The 20,410-nt window shown below is 55.5% G+C and overlaps 1 protein-coding gene across 2 annotated transcripts in view; it reads left to right on the top strand.

The window, feature by feature from the left end:
• Positions 1–20,353, top strand: part of PPP2R2C (protein phosphatase 2 regulatory subunit Bgamma) — a 139,913-nt gene extending 119,560 nt beyond the window's left edge. For both annotated transcript variants that reach the window (XM_007119731.3, XM_028491699.2), the window contains exons 7-9: positions 4,942–5,111; positions 8,119–8,210; positions 17,472–20,353. In XM_007119731.3, coding sequence (XP_007119793.1) covers positions 4,942–5,111; positions 8,119–8,210; positions 17,472–17,763 — 554 coding nt within the window. In that variant the 3' untranslated portion in view covers positions 17,764–20,353. The remainder of the gene's footprint in view (positions 1–4,941; positions 5,112–8,118; positions 8,211–17,471) is intronic.
• Positions 20,354–20,410: the final 57 nt, after the last annotated feature.

Below are 20,410 nucleotides of genomic sequence, written 5' to 3'. Positions count from 1 at the left end.
GTGCTCGTCATTCCAGTGGACGTTCTCGTATAATATCAGAGCAGAGGAGGGACCCGTTGCCAGGGCAGCCAGGGGCAAGGACTGGGCAGGACCCGTCTGCTCCTTCATGCCCTTCCCCTCCTGGGCTCTCCACCTCCGCAGACCTGCAGCCCCACTTCCGTATGTCCATGTTTCTCTCCAGGGTTTCACTGCCCTGCGCCATTGTCCCTGAGCGTGTGGCTCAAGCCAGGGCAGTTCTTCCGTCAGCCCTGAACCTCCCTTCATCCCAGCCCCATCTGATGAAGTCTGCCTGCTCGGTTTACCCCCCACTTCCCCACCCATGCCCAGAGAAGACCATCCACACGCTGATAATGAGGAGTGGCACATAGCTGGTGCCACTGAGAGGGACAAAGAGCAAAAGCCATGGGCCCCCAGAGGCCACTTCTAGCAGATACAGGTTTCACTGCTGTGCCTACATATATAAGTGGCATCATACCAGGTGGGGAAAGAAATATGTCAGGAAAGGCACGGAGAAGAGGCCACATGGGCAGGCAGCACCAGCAGGTTCTGTCCACTCTGTGAGCAAGGCTGGGCTCTGAGCCTGGTTCCAGGCTGGGCAGGGATGCCAGGGTGACTGATGACAAAGGCAGAACCCCCTGCCCCAAGAGCTCACAGCCCCGTGAGGTGCCCAGGCGTCCTCACTGATGCCATACAAGAGGGCATCCCGGGGCTGTGCAGGCAGCAAGGGTGAGCACTTGATTTCTTTGGAGAACATCTGGACAAGCTGCACAGAGAACAGGATGTTTTGAGTTGGGGTTCTGAAGGATGTACAGGAGTTGGTGAGAAAGACAGAGGCGAAAAATGGGAAAGGAAATTTCAGGGAGAGAAAACAATGTGAAAAATAACTGTAAAAACAGTTATGCAGTTTTATTGAACAGATACTCAAGTCCCTCACTGGGCCAGGTGCTTCTAGGTGTTACCTCTGGAGGTCTAACCATGCTTGTCCTCCAGGTGAGGAAACTTGGGCTCAGAGAGGTTAAGGGGCTTGCCTGAGGTCACCCAGAGCTTGGCTCTGCCCTGCTGCCTGGTATATGGCAGGGCAAGGGTTAGGATAAGGCGAGTGAGATGCCGAAGTCACAACATTGAAGGAGGCGTTCATTTAAGGCGACCCCAGAGTGACTTGTTCAGTGTGGTGCCCTAGGGGTCTTGCTCGCCTCACCCTGTTCGAGGCCCTGGGAAGTTGGGTATGTGAAGCTGGAGCAGCAGGCCGGTTGGGGCCCGGTTAGGAAGGAGCTTGGCAGCTACATGTGGGATCTTGAACCTTGATCCTGCGGACACTGGAACCCATGGAGGGCTTTAAGCAGAAGAGGGACACATCAGAGTTGTGTGCAAGGCTGGAGAGGAAGGCTGGCCCGCACCTCAGGCTTCACTTCTGTTTCCTTGGATCACGGGTGATTCAGAACCTCCCCAGGGTCCCTTCACTTCACTTAGGCGAGGGTGGCATGAAGGGGGCTCCTCACCCTCCCCCCGTGTGTGACAGCGGTGACACCCAGAGAGGAGGATGCGATTGTCAGGGAACCAGCGAGGGCCACGAGAGCCTTAATTATGCAAAGTTATTTTTTTAAAAAATATCGGACAGAGATTTCTGCTGTTTCGGAGGCCTCCAATTACAAAATAATTAGGGCAGGGGAGAGAGGTGGGGTGGGAGTGACAGGGGCTCTGGGAGGCAATTCTTTAAGCTCTTGGCAGCAATAATTACTGTGAAATGTCCTTAGTGATTCTGTCAATTAGAAGGGAGACCCTCTTATCTCTTATTAATGGCCTGGGGGCTTGCAGGTTGTGTTTGGGGGGAGGGGGAGGGGGAGGGATTGATACGGAAGATTCTGCAGTCTTTTGATAAAAAATAGTTGTATCAAAAATTTCATAGAGGGCTTCCCTGGTGGCGCAGTGGTTGAGAGTCCGCCTGCCGATGCAGGGGACACGGGTTCGTGCCCCGGTCCGGGAGGATCCCGCGTGCCGCGGAGCGACTGGGCCCGTGAGCCATTGCGGCTGAGCATGCGCGTCCGGAGCCTGTGCTCCGCAACGGGAGGGGCCACAACAGTGAGAGGCCGGGAAAAAAAAAAAAAAAAAAAATTCGTAGAAATATTTGACAAGAAAACTAAGAACTTGTAGGTATAACTTTTTTCAGGCTTGTTAATATCCTTTCCACTAATCTTTTTCAGTTCTGGTGCTTTTGTGCTTAAAAAAAACCATCAGAAGTGCCCAAGTACAGCCAGAACTGAGGTTGCAGTGGGCCGTTTGGTGCTTCTGTTTTCAACTATGGATTAAGTCATCCTCTCAGCCCTGACCTTTGTGGTTTCCTGCTCCTTAAAACTAGCAGAAGACGCAGCCCCTGGCTCTGTGACATCCGGTGCGGATGCTCCCCTGTGATTTTGGTCCCCATCTGACTACCGAAACCCCACAAAGCGTGCCAGGAGCTCTGCAGGGTGCAGGGCGGAGTGAGCTGGACCAGCCCTAGTGGTTTGGGTGGAGGCTGGAGGAATCCACCGAGGCAGGTGAGGGGTACAAAGTCGGGGTGCAAGAGACAGACCCCGCTTTATGCTTTTATATCTTACCTTCTGTCTAACGCCTAGCAGCAGAGATGCTAATTCAGTCGAGAGAGAGTTCCTGCCACATACCAGGGGAAGTGCTTGCGGCCACCCGGATCCCTGCAGAAAGTTTGAGGTGCATCTTCTTTCAAACCCTCTGCCCCATTTCTCCCAAGTATTAGGTCTATACCACTGTTCATTTAAAGACAATACAGAATCTCAGTGCTTTAGTTTAAGTAAGAAATCAAGTATTGAATTTGTCTTTATTCCAGACATCTGAGAGAAGAGGGAAATGTCATTGATTTAAATTTTTTGGCTTAACAAAGAAAAATTACGAATGCTTATACCTGCAGAAATAAAGGTGTCAGTGTACCAGGGCACAAAACACGATTATGTGAGATGACCAATCAGAATGCAGAGGTTTTAGAGGCTAAAGGTGACCCACAAGGAGGTCTCCTCCCCACTGCAGGGTGGAGAATCCTGGAGAAAATCAAATCTTGCCATGCCCTTCCTCTCTCCGAGCCTTTCTGTGGCTCCCTATTGCCTACAGGATGACGCCCTTCCCATGGCTTACAGCCCCTCGCTCTCGCCTTTCTCAGCCTACGTGGCCTTCTGCTCATCCCTGTCTCAGGGCCTTTGCACGTGCTACGACTTCTGCCTGGAGTTCTACTCCCAGGCATCTCACTTCATTCACGTCTCTGCTCAGATGTGCTCTCCCACAGAGGCCCTGTCTATCCAAGTCACCAGCCCCCATTTCTCTCTGTCTCCTCCCTTACTTTATCTTTCTTCCACCATGGCCCAACGGTATCGCATGTCACTGAGTTTTACTGTCTGTCTCTGGGAGGAGAATGTGGGCTCCAGGAGGATGGGGGTGTTGCTCACTGCAGCATTCCAGGGCCTCAAACAGTGCCTGGCTATGGTGGGCGCTCAGTATGGACTGGTTAACTGAGAGGATGAGTGAATGCATGTAGGCATGACCACATGAGAGCATCCGATCGGCATGAAATGTTTCCAGCCACCCTGCAGAGGGGAGCTGGGCAGGAGTTGTATCTCTGGGAAAGGCAGGAGCAGTGTCTACCTTGGACAAGAAGAAGAACGGGTTCCCAGATGGGGGGTCAGGGGCTGGGACAGACCTGGGAGGTGGGATATGGGGCTTTCCCACATAGGAGGGGCCAGCAGGAGGGGCACTCCTGTGAGCTCCGGGGACATGTGATCAGCTCTCTGCTTCCCCGTTTTAAGCCTGGAGCCTCGAGACCAGCAGGCAGGGCAGCCACTCAGCCGGTGCCCATGGGGACAGCTGGACAGGTTGTCAAATGTTTAAAAGTCCTTCCAGACTGGCTGTAGATGGCTGCCAACCCACCTCCCCATCCTCTGTCCTGACCCCCAGGCCCATCCATGGCCCAGGTCCTAAATGGTCAGCAGGGACCCTAATTTCCATCCTGCTGCAGCACCAGGGCCGCTGTAGGATCTGATCGTCCAGTGAGGGGGGCAAACTATTGGGACAGCCAGCAACAGACGTGCAACTTGGAAGAGCTCGTCCTGCTGCATGGGAACCTCCTTGTGTCAGGAAGGCCTGGTTATGGGGGACAGCAGGGAAAGGATGCTGCTTGGGGAGCCGCTCACTGCCCACTCTGGGATCTCTGGTAAAGGCAGCAAGCCGTTGCCTTCAGGGGTCAGGTAAGCAACTTCCTGTGTGGAGCAGCTGGTCTAAAATAATAGGAGGTGTGTGGCAGGCGGCAAACGGGACTCAGGCCGCATCCGCGGTGGCGAGGTTTGATTTTGCTACAAACCCGCATGGCAGCCAAACAGAACATACCTATGAACGGGGCTCGGCCATGTGTGCCCAGTGCACCGTGAACAGAGGCCCCAGAGCCAGTTAGAACCACAGGCAGTGCCCAGCCTAGTGCAGGACGTGGTCCAGCACCTTCGAGGATGCCCGGACACCTCACAGTCCTGGCATTTGTCATCACCAGCAGGAGGCAGCAGAGAGCAGCACATCTGGGTTCAAATCCCTCCCTCCACCACTTTTTCCAGCTCTAAGGCCATCCATGCCTCAGTTTTCTTGGCTATAAAATGGGAATATTAGTGGTACCGACCTGATGTTTTTATTGTGGGGTTAGATAAGATAACACACGGGAAAGGCTCAGCACAGAATCTGGCTTAGAGTAAATGCTCAATAAACACTGTTCCAAGAGCTGGTTCTTCCCTCTTTGGAGGATCCATCTGGGCCTGGGCCTGACCTGTATTTAGTTATAAGTTTGATGAATGAATAAATGACCTACCGCATGAGCCCAGAGTGGAAACGGAGTGGTCTGTTGTTTGGACCCCACGGGTGGGAGCGGCCCAGTGACGGTGGTTGTTTTTGTCTCCGCAGTATTTGAAGAGCCCGAGGACCCCAGTAACCGCTCCTTCTTCTCGGAAATTATTTCCTCCGTGTCGGACGTGAAGTTCAGCCACAGCGGCCGGTACATGCTCACCCGCGATTACCTCACAGTCAAGGTCTGGGACCTGAACATGGAGGCGCGGCCCATAGAGACCTACCAGGTGGGCACTGATGCCTGGAAAACCTCGCAGCCCCTCTGCGGGTGGGAGACCCGCAGCCGCCCTTCCCTGTGCTGAGAACTCACACTGAGGGCCTTTCCCAGCCATAGGGCGGCTTTCATAAGCCCATTTTGCAGGTGAAGACACTGAGGCTTGAGGAATCAGGCAGCTCATCCCACGTAGCTCGGCCAAAGACAGGAGAACGTGCTCAGCCCCGCCTCACGGGGAGCTGTGTGTCATCTGCTTGCTGGCTCCTGCTCTGAGGCAGGGCTGTGACTAGGCCTGCAGTCCAAGGTCCAGGGGACAAAGATGAGCATCAGGCTGGGCTCAGTTTGAGGGTGCAGACCATGGCTTCCCTCCGCTGGAGCCGGCGTCTGCAGTCCTACGATTAACGCAGGCTAAACATTGCCCTCTCCCAGGGAGCATCCTTAGCTAGTGATACAGTGGTGAAATGGGAGCGTGGTACATTTCTAAATCCTCGGTGCAGGCTTTTTCAGCCAGGCATACAGGATGAAGCATGGGACACCTTCCTGGAAAGTCGTTTATTATTTTTCTGTTATGATTCATCCATATATATTAGGGAATAGAAAACAAAATTCATATGATGTTAAAATTTGGCGGGGACTGGAAAGAAATATGGGACTGTTTTAAAGCTGCGCCCGTTCTGTCTTTAGCTGGGGCAGTCTGGGAGGCTTCTTGAAGGAGGTGACATTTATGCTGGACCTTGTAGGATGAGTAGGATTTGGTTGTGCAGATGTGAGTGGGAAAACAGTACCCCCCCACACCAGAAGACCCAGCCAAACCCTCATAGCGTCACCAAGTATTGGGTGCACACAGAATGCCACATATATTTTTCACCTCTATTCCTTACTGCCCCTGTGAATGGGGTGATATCGGCCTCACTTGACAGGAAGGGAACCTGGGAAGGGGCACAGAGCTGAGAGGGGAAGACGGGGTACTCAGAGTCTGACCTGGGACACGTGTGCTTCTGGCAGCTCCACACCCACAGGGACGCCTGGGGCGGCTCCGGTGCCCTTCCCCCAACCCCCAGCTTCCTCGGGATGATGGATTCATGAAAGGGCCCCTTTGTTAGCCACTTGTGTTTACTGGAGGTCCTGCCACTCCCTCCGGTTCTGACCCAGCAGGCCTCTTGCTTCCACTGCACATCCCAGGAAGGGATCAGCCCCTCCTCTACCCTTGGGAATGGGAGGGGTCAGAGATTGGGGCAGGAATGACTTAACCCCTGCTCAGGCCTGTGGGACTGACTGTTCTGGCACCTTCCCAGAGCATGCCCTTCCCAGAGCCTGCCCAGGGACAAGACTGTGTCCAACCCTCTGAGGCCCCTCAGCCTTTCGTGTCCCTGGTGTCAGCAAAAGCCCCCAGGCCCTGAAGCTAGGTGCAGTGTTTAATGTGAGCATTTTGTGGGGACAGGGTCCAGAGCCTTCAGATTCCCAAAGCACGTGAGGACCCAATAAAGCGGGAGAATCACTGCTCTGGAGGACCAGGTCCAAAGCTGGGTGCTTGGCTTCTGGTCCAGCTGACCTATTGATTCTAAAATAGTAATCTTTATATAAAACCAACATAACTAACATTTTTTAGCTGTTAGGTGCTAGAAATTGTGTATAACAGAATTGTGTTTGGCTGACTTACCGTACTGAATAGATAGGGGCTTTTCTCCCTTCACAAGAAGCCTGGAGTATCTTAGAATACTTAGTGGCTTTGTGACCTGCTCAGTGTCCCAGTAGCCACTTCTGTGATTTAGTTCACCATCGTTTGAGTGTTGGTTTTCTACCTTCATGTTTGATACCTCATGGTGGCAAAACGGCTGCCACAACTCCAGGAACTATGTTGACCATCCATTCAGGAAAGGAGGAAATGTGAAAGGCTGTGCTGGTTGGATCTGTGGTATGTTTTATTATGAACACAAAAGCTTTCCCAGAACACTCCTGAGAAGACCTCTTACAACTCATTGGCTAGAACAGGCCCATGACCAGGCTGGAAAAATTAGTAGGTTTACGGCCTCTGTGGTTGAAGAAGACAAGGAGAAAAGGGTAGGGATGGGTGTTGAATGAGCCTTAGCACGTGCTTCATTGACCTAAGACCTTGGCACACTTTTCCTCTTCTAAGCCTCCCAGCTGTCCTGTGAGGGGGGGACAGTGTTCTCTCTATCCCATTTTGTTTGGAGAAAATTGAGTTAAATGGCATATCTGTGGTGGTAGAGTAGCAAGCAGCCAACCTTAGATTGGTCTTTCTTACTCCATAGTCAACACCCTTCCTCACCCTGCCACCAGAGGGCAGGGCCATGTCCCCGAAGAGAGCTGGTACCCAGGAGGCCCCATGGTTATAGAGCTTGTGGGATGGGGCTACAGTCAGATGGACGCAGGTCATGGGGCATCACCATCTCTCCTGTGGTGTCTGGTAACCCTGGGAGAGGATCCTGGTCTTCCACTTGTACGCTGTGTGACTTTGGGCCAGTTACTTAACCTCTGAGCGTCAGTGCCTCATCTATAAAACAGGACAGGTGGCGTCTGCCGAGATCACGCTTGAGAGGCCTGTGTGAATTCTCCTTCCCCTTTTCTCCGTGATGGTCACCAATGTTCTCACGGTGACTACTGTCCTCAGAGGGCATGACCCTATACCAAATAGTCACTTACATGTGATCCCAGAACAGCCCATGAGGTGTGTGCTCTTACCACTTTAAGGATGAATAAACCAAGGCTCAGAGAGGTGAAGTCACTGTCCAGGGTCACACAGCCAGGGAGGAGCAAAGCCAGGATTTGGTCCCCTTCGGCGTTATTCCCTTTGTCACTGTGACTGTCCCCTCTCTGGCCACGGCTCAGGGGTCGGCCATGTGCCAGGCTATGGACCCTTCCCGATGAGCAGGGCTGAGTTGGGAGTGCCATCCAGACCCCGGAGGGCACAGCCCTGCTCAGTAAGATCCTCCTCGTGGAGGGGGCCCAGGACCGTCGGGGTGCCCCCCTCGACTCACCCCGTCCCCTTCTCTCACCAGGTCCACGATTACCTTCGGAGCAAGCTCTGTTCCCTGTATGAGAACGACTGCATTTTTGACAAGTTCGAATGCGCCTGGAATGGGAGCGACAGGTAACCTCAGACCTTGGACCCCACCCACCTAACTAGGGACCTCCCACTCTGCAGGGCCGGCTGGTGACCTGGGCAGGATGTGTCAGGGGAACTAACTGAGGAATCAAGCCTGAGGAATCAAGGTGTTCCAAGGAGGCCCAGTCTTTTTTGTAGCAGGTTCGAGCTCTCAGCTCTCAGATTCAAGGGAAGAAATGAAACTTCACGTTCTGAAGCTATACCTATCGTCCATGTGGAGCCCTGTTCTCCGGAGTGGTAGTGGAAACATCTTTAGTCAATTCCGGGTCCCTCACCATGCAGCCCTTTCCCCAGGTTGTCAGGAGTGAGGGCTGTTCAGGTGCCAGAGCCCCGAGGCGGGGAGGGCTTTAGCCACTGGTCTACACCCGCCTCCACCCTCCTCCGGCCATCGTGGTTGTAGCTTCAGGCCCACTGGGCTCCGGGGAGCATGGCGGAGCTCCTGCACCTTTTGGGGCTGGGGGCTTCCACAGGTGCAGCCGCCTCTCACAGCCCCACCCACCCGGGAAATGGCTCTGAGCCTGACCTGAGTTCCTGCTTCCCCATCACCTGGCTCAGCCCAGGGCGAGTGTGGACAGGGAAGGCCCAGGGCAGGGACCCAGGTGACCAGACCATGCAGGGATAAAAAGCACTCTGGCCAGGATATCGGCCTGCGCCCGTCACACTTCACAAGCGGAGCGGGTTTGGCGAAGGAGAAGGCGTGGAGTGAGAGCCGGAAGCCTTCGACTCAGGTGCCATCCCGGGGTGCGTCCATCCACATGGACCCCGTCAGTCCTGCCTGTCCGGCCAGGAGCAGGCTGGGCTGTCCCCGAGTTCTGAGTGTGGCCGGCGCTGCCGTGGTCGTGTGAGAGCTTCTGTGCTACCACCCTGTGTGGCTGTGAGCACAGACCCATCGGGACCGCTAGGGAAGATGGGTGGGGACCCAAGGGGGGGTCGAGCTGCTGGGTCCAGGGGTGGAGGATCCCCTAGGGCTTCTGCCAGCATCCTGGGGCTCACTTGGCCTGAGGAGTCTCCAAGTGGACAGTGCTCTCAGACGGACCAGTATGGTGGGCACAGGGGGTCCGCTGAAGGACACTTAGAAAACCAGGTGGAGGCCCTGGCCTGAGACTGGGCTGATGCAGCGGGGTCAGAGGGGACCCACGGCACTCCCTCCAGGGGCCTGCCCCCAGGCTGACACACTGGGGGGTCCCCAGGGATTACCGGCAGTAGGTCTAGGGCTGGGGGGGCGTCTATTAGAATCTCAGAAGACGGCAAAAAGGGGATTCCAGTACTACTGTGTGTGTGTCTGTCTGTCTGTCTGCCTGTCTGTCTTTCTGTCTTTATGTGTTGGGTTCCCAGTGGTTGTGACCACTGCCCGCCTTTCCTTCACATCACCACCAGGGGGCGTCCATGAACGGGGATGCTGGGCTTCAAGAGACTGGAGCCGCCTTCTCTTCCTGGCTTTCGGGTGCCCAGGCTGGGAGCTGCTGTCCTGCCTCTCACCCACCACTTCCTGCCATGCACTTTACTTTTTTTTTTTTTTTTTTTTTGCGTTACGCGGGCCTCTCACTGCCGTGGCCCCCCCCGCCGCCGCGGAGCACAGGCTCCGGACGCGCAGGCTCCACGGCATGTGGGATCCTCCCGGACCGGGGCACGAACCCGCGTCCACCGCATCGGCAGGCGGGCCCCCAACCACCGCGCCACCAGGGAAGCCCCCTGCCATGCACTTTACATGCCAGCCACCCCAGCCCTGGTAGTCCCTGCACCTTCCTCCACAACCCGCTCTACTCCCATCCCCTGGAACCCTGACCACACTGCACCTGACTCATTCCTGCTGTCAACTCACTCCCCCCCGCCGCCGCGGAGCACAGGCTCCGGACGCGCAGGCTCCACGGCATGTGGGATCCTCCCGGACCGGGGCACGAACCCGCGTCCACCGCATCGGCAGGCGGGCCCCCAACCACCGCGCCACCAGGGAAGCCCCCTGCCATGCACTTTACATGCCAGCCACCCCAGCCCTGGTAGTCCCTGCACCTTCCTCCACAACCCGCTCTACTCCCATCCCCTGGAACCCTGACCACACTGCACCTGACTCATTCCTGCTGTCAACTCACTTTACTGACTCAACTCAAGGCCACCTCCTCCAGGAAGCCCCCAGGGTCCTCTGCATCTTGACTCCCCCAGCCTCCTGGGTTTTCCTTCTGTGTCTTTGCATTTATTACATGTTTTCATCTTGCCTCTGTTTACTTTCCCCACTGGTTCAGGTGTCCCTGGGAGTGGGACTGTAGCTCAGCCCATCCGGAGCCCCTCACTTGGGGCCTCAGGAGTGTCCAGTCAATGGTAGTTAACCTTCTGGAAGGCATAGGGGTATGCCACCTCCTTCCACTTCAACACAAGCATCCTATGAGCGCAGCAAGCCCCATAGAGGAGGATCCCAAGATAAATAAAAAGCCTGGTCCCGGCTTTCCAGGAGCTCAGAGGAAAAGGGGAGAAGCAAGTGCTGCCCTCCAGGGCCCCCACCCTTGAAAACCAAAGCAAACCTTCTGAATCCCTCAGCTCAGCGTTTTCTGTCCTTCTCATGTTAATGGGAGGCTTCCAGCATGCCAGTTGTATAGGTAGCAGCACAGAGCGGGTGGACATCTGATAACCCTCACAGCGCCCCTTACCCAACTCTAGCAAGACTTAGATGGGCAGCCTGGGGGCGAGGAAAGGGCAGCGGTTTGGGGGTCAGACACCCTCGATTTCCAGACTGTGCTCCACCACTCTCCAACTGCCTGCTTGAATAAGCCACCTGACTTCTCCGAGTCTGCTCACCTGGAAGGTAGTTCTAATAAATCATGACTTTCAAGGGCTGCTTTGAGGATAAGACACTGTGTGTGAAACTCCTGACAAGGCTATGGCTCCATATCGGCAGCAAATGGTCCAGTGATTTGCACACACCGGTCTGTTGTTTGTCTTGTCTGAAAGAACCCTGCGGAGCCACCAAGACCCACCTCAAATGCCACCTCTTCTAGGAAGCTCCCCTTGATCTGTTCTGCCTGGGAAGAAGGGATTTGTGCCAACCAAGTATCTTCCAGTTGCAGGAATCAGATAAGCCTAAGCTTGTTCTGAGAAGTTCCAGCAAGGCTACCCCAGGGCTCATGCTGTACCTTTGGGGCCATCTCCTCTCTGTCCACTCCCATCTCTGAGCCTCCCTGCTTCTTAAACACTAGCCTCATCCTCTCCTACTACAGATGGCTCCCCCTTGCTGTTCGGGACGGTGACCCCAAATAGTCCCCCTTCCATTGTCCTCCCAGCCCACAATCACCCTTCTAGGTATATGGAAAATTCTCATGGAAGGATCTGATTGGCTTTGTTTGGGTCACATGCTCACTTTTGAGCCAATCAGCATGGACATGATTTATTGCATGCCACAGTTGGCCAGCAAAAACCATGATTTTCACACTCTCCAGAACCACAGGGATGGGGCAGGAACCTTTCCCCAGTGGAAAGAAGAGAGCCTGGGGACAAGGGCAGCCAGGACCGTGGTCCCCACGTGCAGATGAGGAAAATGAGACTGGCAGAGGTGAAGCAACTTGCCTAGATGCAAGCCAGGGCAGGGACTGCCCTTTACCCTGTTAAAAGAACCTTCTGGAATGTTAGAGAACACCTAAGAATGGGAGCAATGGGACATTCTGTCCTGGTGTGGTTTGCAGGGTGCTGGGACCTGGTGTTCCGAGGTGAGAGAGACCCCTCCCTGCAGGTGTGGTGGGGCTCCCTCCCCCTCAGAGGTGTCAGCTGGATCCCACAGCCAAATGCAAGGAGGATTAGCAGCTGTGTGGGTTACAAATAACTCTAATGATCTCACTCTCCCTTCCCCTGATGGCTCAGGAGAAGGATGGGTGTTGTGTGAAAGCGCCCACTGGGTTCTGTGAACTGTTCCCTAGAGAAATGCGTGGCGGGAGGGCTGCCTTCTCTCTTCTCTCGCCCCTGCCGGCAGGGAGGGAGGGGGCGAGGCCCCCCTGGTCGGGCCCCTTGGCACGCAGATTCCTTCTCTGGGAATCCGTCACCTACTCTCTCACCTATTGCTTCCCTAGTCTTGGGCTCCCAGTCAGACAGGTGGGTGGGGCTTCAGGCCACACAGCCGGTTAGAATCCAGAAATACCTGTTGGCATTTAATACAAATACATAACAGGAGGTGGGATTTACTGAGCTCAGCACTGTTCTGAGTGTTTTACCTTGTTATCTAGTCCATTCTCACTAGGGGCTGGGGTCCCTCACCCCATTTGATAGACGGGAAAACTGCACGGGGAGCTAGGAAGCATGTCGGGGCAGAGCTGGCATCTGGACCCAGGTGGCTGACCCGACCCAAGCACTGTCCACGCTGCATGTGCTTGTGGAGCGTGCCTTTGCCTTTGCCTTTTAGGCCCAAGTAAAGCAGGTGGGGAGAGAAAGGCTTCCTTCCCTGTCTGCCCCAGGTCACCCGGCATCAGGGCCTCCTGCCCGGCTCCCGACCCGTCTGAGCTGGTGAGCTCTGCTCTTTCTGCTACACAGCAGCTGCTCTGGGCCCAGGGAAGGGAGGCCCTGGCCCTTGGGACGCTCTGATTCCCCCATCCAATGTGCTGCACCTACCCCCAGGCTGCTGAGCCCACCCCGGGTGGGGCTGGTATGGAGTTTTTTGTATTATTATTATTATTTTTTTTTTTTTTTTTTGCGGTACGCGGGCCTCTCACCGTTGTGGCCTCTCCCGTTGCGGGGCACAGGCTCCGGACGCACAGGCTCAGCGGCCATGGCTCACGGGCCCAGCCGCTCCGCGGCATGTGGGATCTTCCCGGACCGGGGCACGAACCCACGTCCCCTGCATAGGCAGGCGGACTCTCAACCACTGCGCCAGCAGGGAGGCCCGCTGGTATGGGTTTTAAGAGCTTCTAGGTGGGTCTGTGCCCCTGCAGGCAACCCTCCTCCTTTGCAGGCTCTGGGAGGACCACCTCGTAGGGTGGGGGTGAGGGACATCACAAGGAGAGGGGAGATGAGGGAGGGATGGAAGGAGAGGACCCACCTTCTCTTGCTGCTGGCTTAGCAGTGTCACCCAGTGTCCCAGGGCCAGGCAGAGCAGGCGATCAGGAAGGAGCGAAAGCAGGAGTCCCCTGTAATGAAGCTCGGCCCTGCTGGCTCCATCGGCACTGACCTCCTGTGCCTAGGCCCCTGTGCCAGGGGCCCGCCCTGCGACCCAGCCTGATGCAGAGCCTGACACCAGTGCACGCCAGCTGTGGGAGGGACAGTGGGCGTCTGGCGGGGTCCCAGGCAGGCCCCCCTCTTGTTGTCTGCTGAACCAGACAGGCCTGGTGGACTTGCTGCCCTGAGTCGGGAGGTCAGAGTTCATCCCCACTGGTCACCCCCGACGCCCGAGGCCTGCGGAGTCCCTCGGCAGGGCGTGCACATGCACACAGACACACACACGGACGCACACGCACGCTGGCAACTAGCCCAGCGCACCCTCCTCCTCCCTGCCTCGGGCTCCTCCTCTCTCACCTTGCAGAAGGGGCTCCGGGCCTCTGTCCGGCCCTGCATGCTCACCTGGCCCGTGCTCGCAGCCCCACTGTCTCTCCTGAACACGAAGACTCGGGTGTGGCTTTGTCGCTGCCACCTGCTCCCCTGCCCTCTCTCGCCCCTTGCCCCTCCAGCCCTGCTGTGTCTGAGAGGCGGGAAGCAGGGCAGCGGAGAGTGCAGACCCGGGGAGTGGTTCCCCGGTGTCACCTCCCGGGCTGTGTGGGAAGGCCAAGGTCAATGCGACAAGCCCTGTCCCTGCAGCACCCCCTGCTCCCCCCCCATCCCCTGGCCTTGGGACACTTGGGCGCTGGCTGGCAGGATGGCCCCTCTGACCCCGCCCCCAGCCTCTCGGAGGCCCAACCTCGCCCCGCCCTCCTCCCTGTCTTCTGGCCCAAACAAGGGCGACCCTCTGCTGGCTGAGCCGCTGCACTCCGGTGATGACCCGGGCGAGGGTCACACGCCTGGACCCCGAGGGGAAGCCGCTGGCACACACAGCAGCCCCAGGGCAGCCCCGAGAGACCTGGGCTTGGGCTCCAGTGACGTTTAGATGCCAGATCTTCTCTGCTTTGGGGACCTGTTTGAGCTTAGCCCCCTCCCTGCTTCCCGCATGGGCGGTGGCACTGTCGTGAAGTCTCACGGGCCATAACTTAGGCGACATCAGAGCCAACCCAGCCTTCCCTGGCGTGAGCTGACCTCCGAGGAGAGAAGGGGGGCTTCTTTGGGAAGGAGGGAGCGGAGGGCACTGTCCCCCACCCCCTACCCCCGCCAGCAGCGCCGGGGGGCGCCCCACGCCCACCCAGCACCTCCGCAGCATGTCATTTCATCAGCAGCGCTCGGGTCTATTCACAGCAGTTAAGGTTTTAGAACAGAAGAGACTAGAGCCAGAAAGCGCGTTAGAGTTCTCCACCCACCCGCCCTTCACCTCCGGGGATTAGACGAACCTCTTAAAAGGCAGAACCCTTTGACTGCCACGTGCCACGGCTCCCCAGATAGCGTCCGAGAAGCCCCCTCCACTCACCCCTGGTCTGTCCCCTGTCCCTGTGCAGGGGGTGGCCGCGCAGCTTGTTTCGTGCCTTCCTAAGTCTTCCGAGGGTGGCTGTGACTGTGTGACCCTGCCCTGGCATTCAGTGATCCATTCACTTGTTCATTCATTCGTTCATCAGATACTTAGTGAGCCCCTACTGGGGGCAGGTACCTTCTGAACCTGCAGGTCTGGCAGTGAATGAGAGAAGCTTCTGGCCCTTCAGTGCAATTGGTTTCTGAAGCATTTACTGAGTCTTCGACGTCCCCGGGGGCATGGGGGGTGGGCGGCTCTGCTTGGTCTGTTGCTTTTGGCTACTGCCGGGGTGGGGGGGGGGGTTGTCTTTCTTTCAAGGACCACTTCCCCCATAGGTGGCCAAGCCAGGCCCTGGGGACTCAGACAAGACACACCTGTGCCGGGAGCCCCCGCCTCTGCCGGGGAGGTAGAGGCACAGGCGGGTGCTGCTGGCCCACGGGCGATTAGCGCTGCGAGGTGAGCCCGGAGGGGTGCCCACCTGCCCCTCCAGCTTCCATCTCCAGCCTCCTCTGCAGAGACCATACCTGGAGGCCGACCCCATGGGCTGCATCCGCAGGCCTCTGTGCCCACTGGCTTCTGGCCGGGTTTAACCACGGGGGACCCTAGAAGGAGACTGAGGGTGGAGAGAGAGGCCGGAGCATTTATTCCCCCTTGTTTCCTGTCGTCTTGGCTGACTGTGTCCCTTTGGGCACAGCCCCCTTCACACAGATCTCTCTGGCTCTGTCTCTCTCTCTCTCTCTCTTCTCTCTCTCTCTCTCCTGTGACTCCTCCCTCCCCTCACCTCTCAGGCCTGGGGGTGGTTTCAAAATCTCCAAATGTACCAGTCCCAGGGCACAGTACTTTCCCTGTGTTCCCTTAGAACCTTCCAGAACATTTGCGAACAGTCTTTCTATGGAGCGCCTCTCCTACCTCCCAGTTGGCACGTCCCCCCTGCCCCCTGCTGGGGCCCGGGTGGGCCTCACCCCCTTCTGCCTGGACGCCCCTAGAACATCTGCGGAAGAGCCACTTTATGGAAGGGGCATTCCATCCTCATTGCCCCCAAATACCTGCCCATCCATCTCTGAACACAAGGTCAGGGAGAGCAGTTTGGGTGTCGAGGGGAGGTGACGCCAAGCACTAACATGCAGATTGTGGCTCTGGTGGGAGGCTGGCCTCACGGGCACACGGCCATCTCCAGGAAACGCACAGCCTGGGCAGGCAGCTGCTTGTGGGCCGGAACCTAAACGGGGTTCCTGGCCCAGACTTGCCAGGCCCCAAGCCAAGTGAAAGGTCCTTTCTGTGAAGGATCAGAGGTCGGAGGGGCAGACTTATCAGTGAGAAAGGAGACAAAGTGCTGTACCAATCACATTAGGAGACGGATGTCACTCTACCCTCTTCCCTCTGCTGGCGAGACCCCTCTCCTCGAGCAGTTTCAGGAACCAGGCAGCAGAGGGGCCTCCCCAATCCACATCCAGGCCATCACCATCTAGAAAGGACCGACATTAAGAGATGGTCCACAGGCGAGGTGATAGGTGACTTGTAATGACAACTTGTCCATTCTCATGTGGGCCCCGGGGAGGTGGGCTTCCCTGGGTCTCCCATGAAGATGCTACAGGCTGGGGCCTCAGGTACCACACTCTCCTGGTGTCAGCCCAGGTTCTCCCACAAGAAGGAACTATGTTACAAGGACATATGTCACTTTCAGCCTGTGACTCAGCATCATTCGGGGAGCCCGAGCATCTGACCCTGCACAGCCCAGTGCACGGGATTACTCCTGTGACTTGGGTGATACTGAAGACATGGCTCATGCGCATCACCCTTGGGAAGCGAGGGCTGCTCGTGGCTCATCTTGGAGCAAAGACACCGTCAGGAAGCACAGTTCGTCTCCTAAAGGGACGAGGGACTCCGGTCTGTCCGCCGAAGGGGACCACTTCCTTACCCTCAGTATTGTTTTCTGGAATTCACTCCCACCTCCCCAGTTACTTTGTATGCCCTGCCCCCAGCTGCTCCAAAACCCAACCCTTTGCTCCAGGCCCAGGCCCATGTAGGCGGTATTCTTTTCTCTCGCATCTCTTACTGTGTAGATTAACATCCTTCCTCTGGTCCAACAGGAATCCCTTCTCCTTAGGAGAGGTAGGGAGAAGAGGTGGGGAGTGGGTAGACAAATGTAGAATGCTCTTTAGCAGAACGGGGGAGGTCTGTGAACACCTGCACATTGATGGTGTGCAGACAGTGATCATTTAGTCACTCAGCTATGCGGACAACAGGAGGGTCCTGGGTCCCCGCCAGGAGGCCACATCTGGCTGATTCAGGGGCCTGCCTGTCAGCGCAGAGTTTGTAGCCCAGTGTCTCCTGTGTTTATTTCCCTTTGCTCCTCTTCTGCTGTTGCCTAGTCTTACTGAAAGTCTAGGGCTCTCTCTTTTGGACTAAAGGGCAAACAAAGTACAAGGGAATGTTTTTATGATGTTTGGGGCGGAGCATTCAGCGGGTCTCAGTTCCTGGCCCTAAGTCTGTGTGCTGAGGCAGCCGAGATGTGAGGGAGGACAAGAGACCCTAAGAGAAGGTGGGAAGAGACAGGCGCGCGCGTGCGTGTGCGTGTGCGTGTGCGTGTGTGTGTGTGTCCCGCGATGACCCCGCAGCTCCGGGAGGAGGGGCGGGCTTCTCTCTTCTATTGCCCCGCCTGACGCCGCTCCGTCTCCCGCCAGCGTCATCATGACCGGGGCCTACAACAACTTCTTCCGAATGTTCGACCGGAACACCAAGCGGGATGTGACCCTGGAGGCGTCGCGGGAGAGCAGCAAGCCCCGGGCGGTGCTCAAGCCGCGGCGCGTGTGCGTGGGCGGCAAGCGGAGGCGGGACGACATCAGCGTGGACAGCTTGGACTTCACCAAAAAGATCCTGCACACGGCCTGGCACCCGGCCGAGAACATCATCGCCATCGCGGCCACCAACAACCTGTACATCTTCCAGGACAAGGTGAACTCCGACATGCACTAGGCGCCGCACGGCCACGCGCGGAGCGGCCACCAGGGGGCGCCGGGCGGGCCGTCCAGCATCCCGGGGCCGGACCGCCTTTGCTGGTGATTGTTTGAAAACAGGAAAAAGGATTCACAGTAAACCGACGTGATTGTCGGCCTTGAAGTTCAGTTCTTTCATCCCGTACTTTAACCGCGTGCAGTCGTTCCCACCTTATTAGGATTTTTACCACTGCGCGTTAATTTTTCACTCCAGAGGTTCCTTTCTGGGGACGCGGGAGCCCCGGAGCTATTTCTCTCGCGCGCCTCACTGGCCCCAGATCAGGGCTCCGGGGACAGAGAACGAAGCTCAGACAAGCCAGCCAGGGATTCTTTTGACGATAAATGGAGCAGTTGCCACTGTTTCAGAGCCGAGGGTCTCACTTTTTTGCTTTTTGGATCGTGAATTCATGCTGAGAATTTGCAAGCTCCTCTTTTAGGTTATTTTAATGTCTTTGAATATCCCAGGTCTGTTACAGTTTCTTGAGAGGAAGGGGAATGGAATCCCATGTGTGTGCCTGTTTTCTGCACCATTTAAACCATCCTTCGCGAGCATCTGCCCCGTGCTGGGCGTGGTGCCCGCCCCCCAGGCCCATGGGTCTATCCCTACAGCCGCTTGGTGACTCTCCTGTCATCCTGCAACCGTCACTGGCACCTCGTGGGAACTCGTACTGGCTCCCTCCATGATCTTTCTGAATCTTTATCACGACCCTGTGAACTGGGTGCCTATTCATTTCCTCCATAAATGCCAACTGCGCACTGAGTGCCAGGCTCTGTGCCAGGTGCCAGGGATTAAAGGTGAATAACTTGTCATTCCCATGGTGCACACAAGAAAACTGAGGCCCAAGGCCTGCAGCAACCAAGGGGGGGGGGCAGGAATTCCGTCCAGGCGCTCCCACAAGGCCCTTTTATAACCCACCACGTTGGTGGCTCATGTTAAAGCAGCATTCTAGCCTGGAAGCTTCTGGAAGCATCTCTTCATCTTGTGAAGCAGGACAGAGCAGGTGGGACAATGACGAGGGTCCGGGGAGAATCGAGACACAGAATGCAGAAGACCCCCGGGGTGCCCCTCGCCTGTTGGGTAACGAGGAACTCCGCCCTCTCCACCCCACATCTGTACCCCAGCTCCTTTTCCAGATGCACTGAACTGCCTCCAAAAGAAAATTGCATGTTATGACCATTTTAGGATAAATTTTCTTTTATGACCCGCAGTCCCAAAGGACACTTCCCCTCGGGCCACAGAGAATGCGGTGTTTCCAGGACAGTTCCTCCCGCTCTGTCAGGACCAGATCGGCCCACCCACCCACCACGCCCACTTGTCTTTGCCCTTGGAACTGGCAGCAGAACCACGTGCTTGCATTTTGATTCAAAAAGCGGAGTTCAGAGGCCCGACCAAATCCGACATTTTTTTTTTTACAAGATGTAACCTAACCCAGGAAATAGGCCCAACCGGAGATTTTTCTCAACAGATAATGGTCTACTTTTGTGTGTGTCAAAGCACAGAACGCATGTGCACTCACTTCCAGCCATATGATAATTACACAAGGAAATGGGTCCATTGATTTTCTTTTTTTAATCAACATGAATGAAGAATGTTTGTTTATATATCACTGTAAAATCCAGGTGACCTGGACAGTATTATATGTACATATTTATTCTAACTAAAGTTAACAATCACAGGGATGGATTCCTCTTTTTCCCTTTGTAAAGAGGTTCAAAATGTGGTAAATTGTATAGAAATCTTGTTGAAGCCAAAATCCAGCTCTGAGGGCCTTACACAATTACGGGGGTATTTGGTGTGATCCATTTCCCTTTGTGATTCAGATGCTGAGAGGAAATTTGCGTTTGCAGATAGAGGTTACTGTCAGATCATAGATTTAACATGGACCATTTCTACAAAGTGCAAATCTGTATTCAAAAGGAGGTCTTAATACAGTTCCTGGTTCCTTACTCTGTTTTAAACTTTGGATACCAAACCAGAAAGGAGAAAAAAAAAAAAAAAAAGGGAGAGAAAGAAAAAGATCTTCTCAGAAGAAAAAGCATGCCTTTGGATCCCTGGAAAATAATGATGTCCAAAGCAAATTATGAATACAATGTGTGTTGAGAAAAGATGCTGAGGGGGAGGGGCAAAACTAGACATGGCAGAAGGGCCAGTAACATAGTCACAAACTTTGCTTCCTTACCGTTTAAATTTTCTGCTCTTTGTGAATGTACGGGCGTTCACATAGTCATTGTGAAGTTGTTGGGTTGTTTTTGTTTTTATTTCAGTACTCGCTGAGGACTGATCTCTCGGTGGCATCGGATAAGTGGTGGTAGAGTAGACAGGCCTGACCATTTTGGACTCTGTAACTCATAGGTGCATTCTTGTTTTCTTTGGTGTCTCACAAACTATCCAACTGTTGAATAAAATTATAAATATGTTAATACCAGCTTTTTCCAATAAAATAACAAATGTTACATGGAAAATGAGGCTTGGAATGCTGTTTTTAATGGGCCATGGGTCCCGTCAGGAGGCACATATGGCGGGTGGGGATACACATGGGAAGCCTGGCTCACTTCCAGGCTTATCTGCCTCCAGCTCCAACGGCAGCCTTTAACCTTTCCGAGCTCAGATTTCAACACTGAGGAAA

Source organism: Physeter macrocephalus, chromosome 7, assembly GCF_002837175.3.
Source record: "Physeter macrocephalus isolate SW-GA chromosome 7, ASM283717v5, whole genome shotgun sequence".
In the NCBI taxonomy this organism is placed as follows: Eukaryota; Metazoa; Chordata; class Mammalia; order Artiodactyla; family Physeteridae; genus Physeter; species Physeter macrocephalus.
This window is presented reverse-complemented; position numbering and strand designations above follow the sequence as displayed.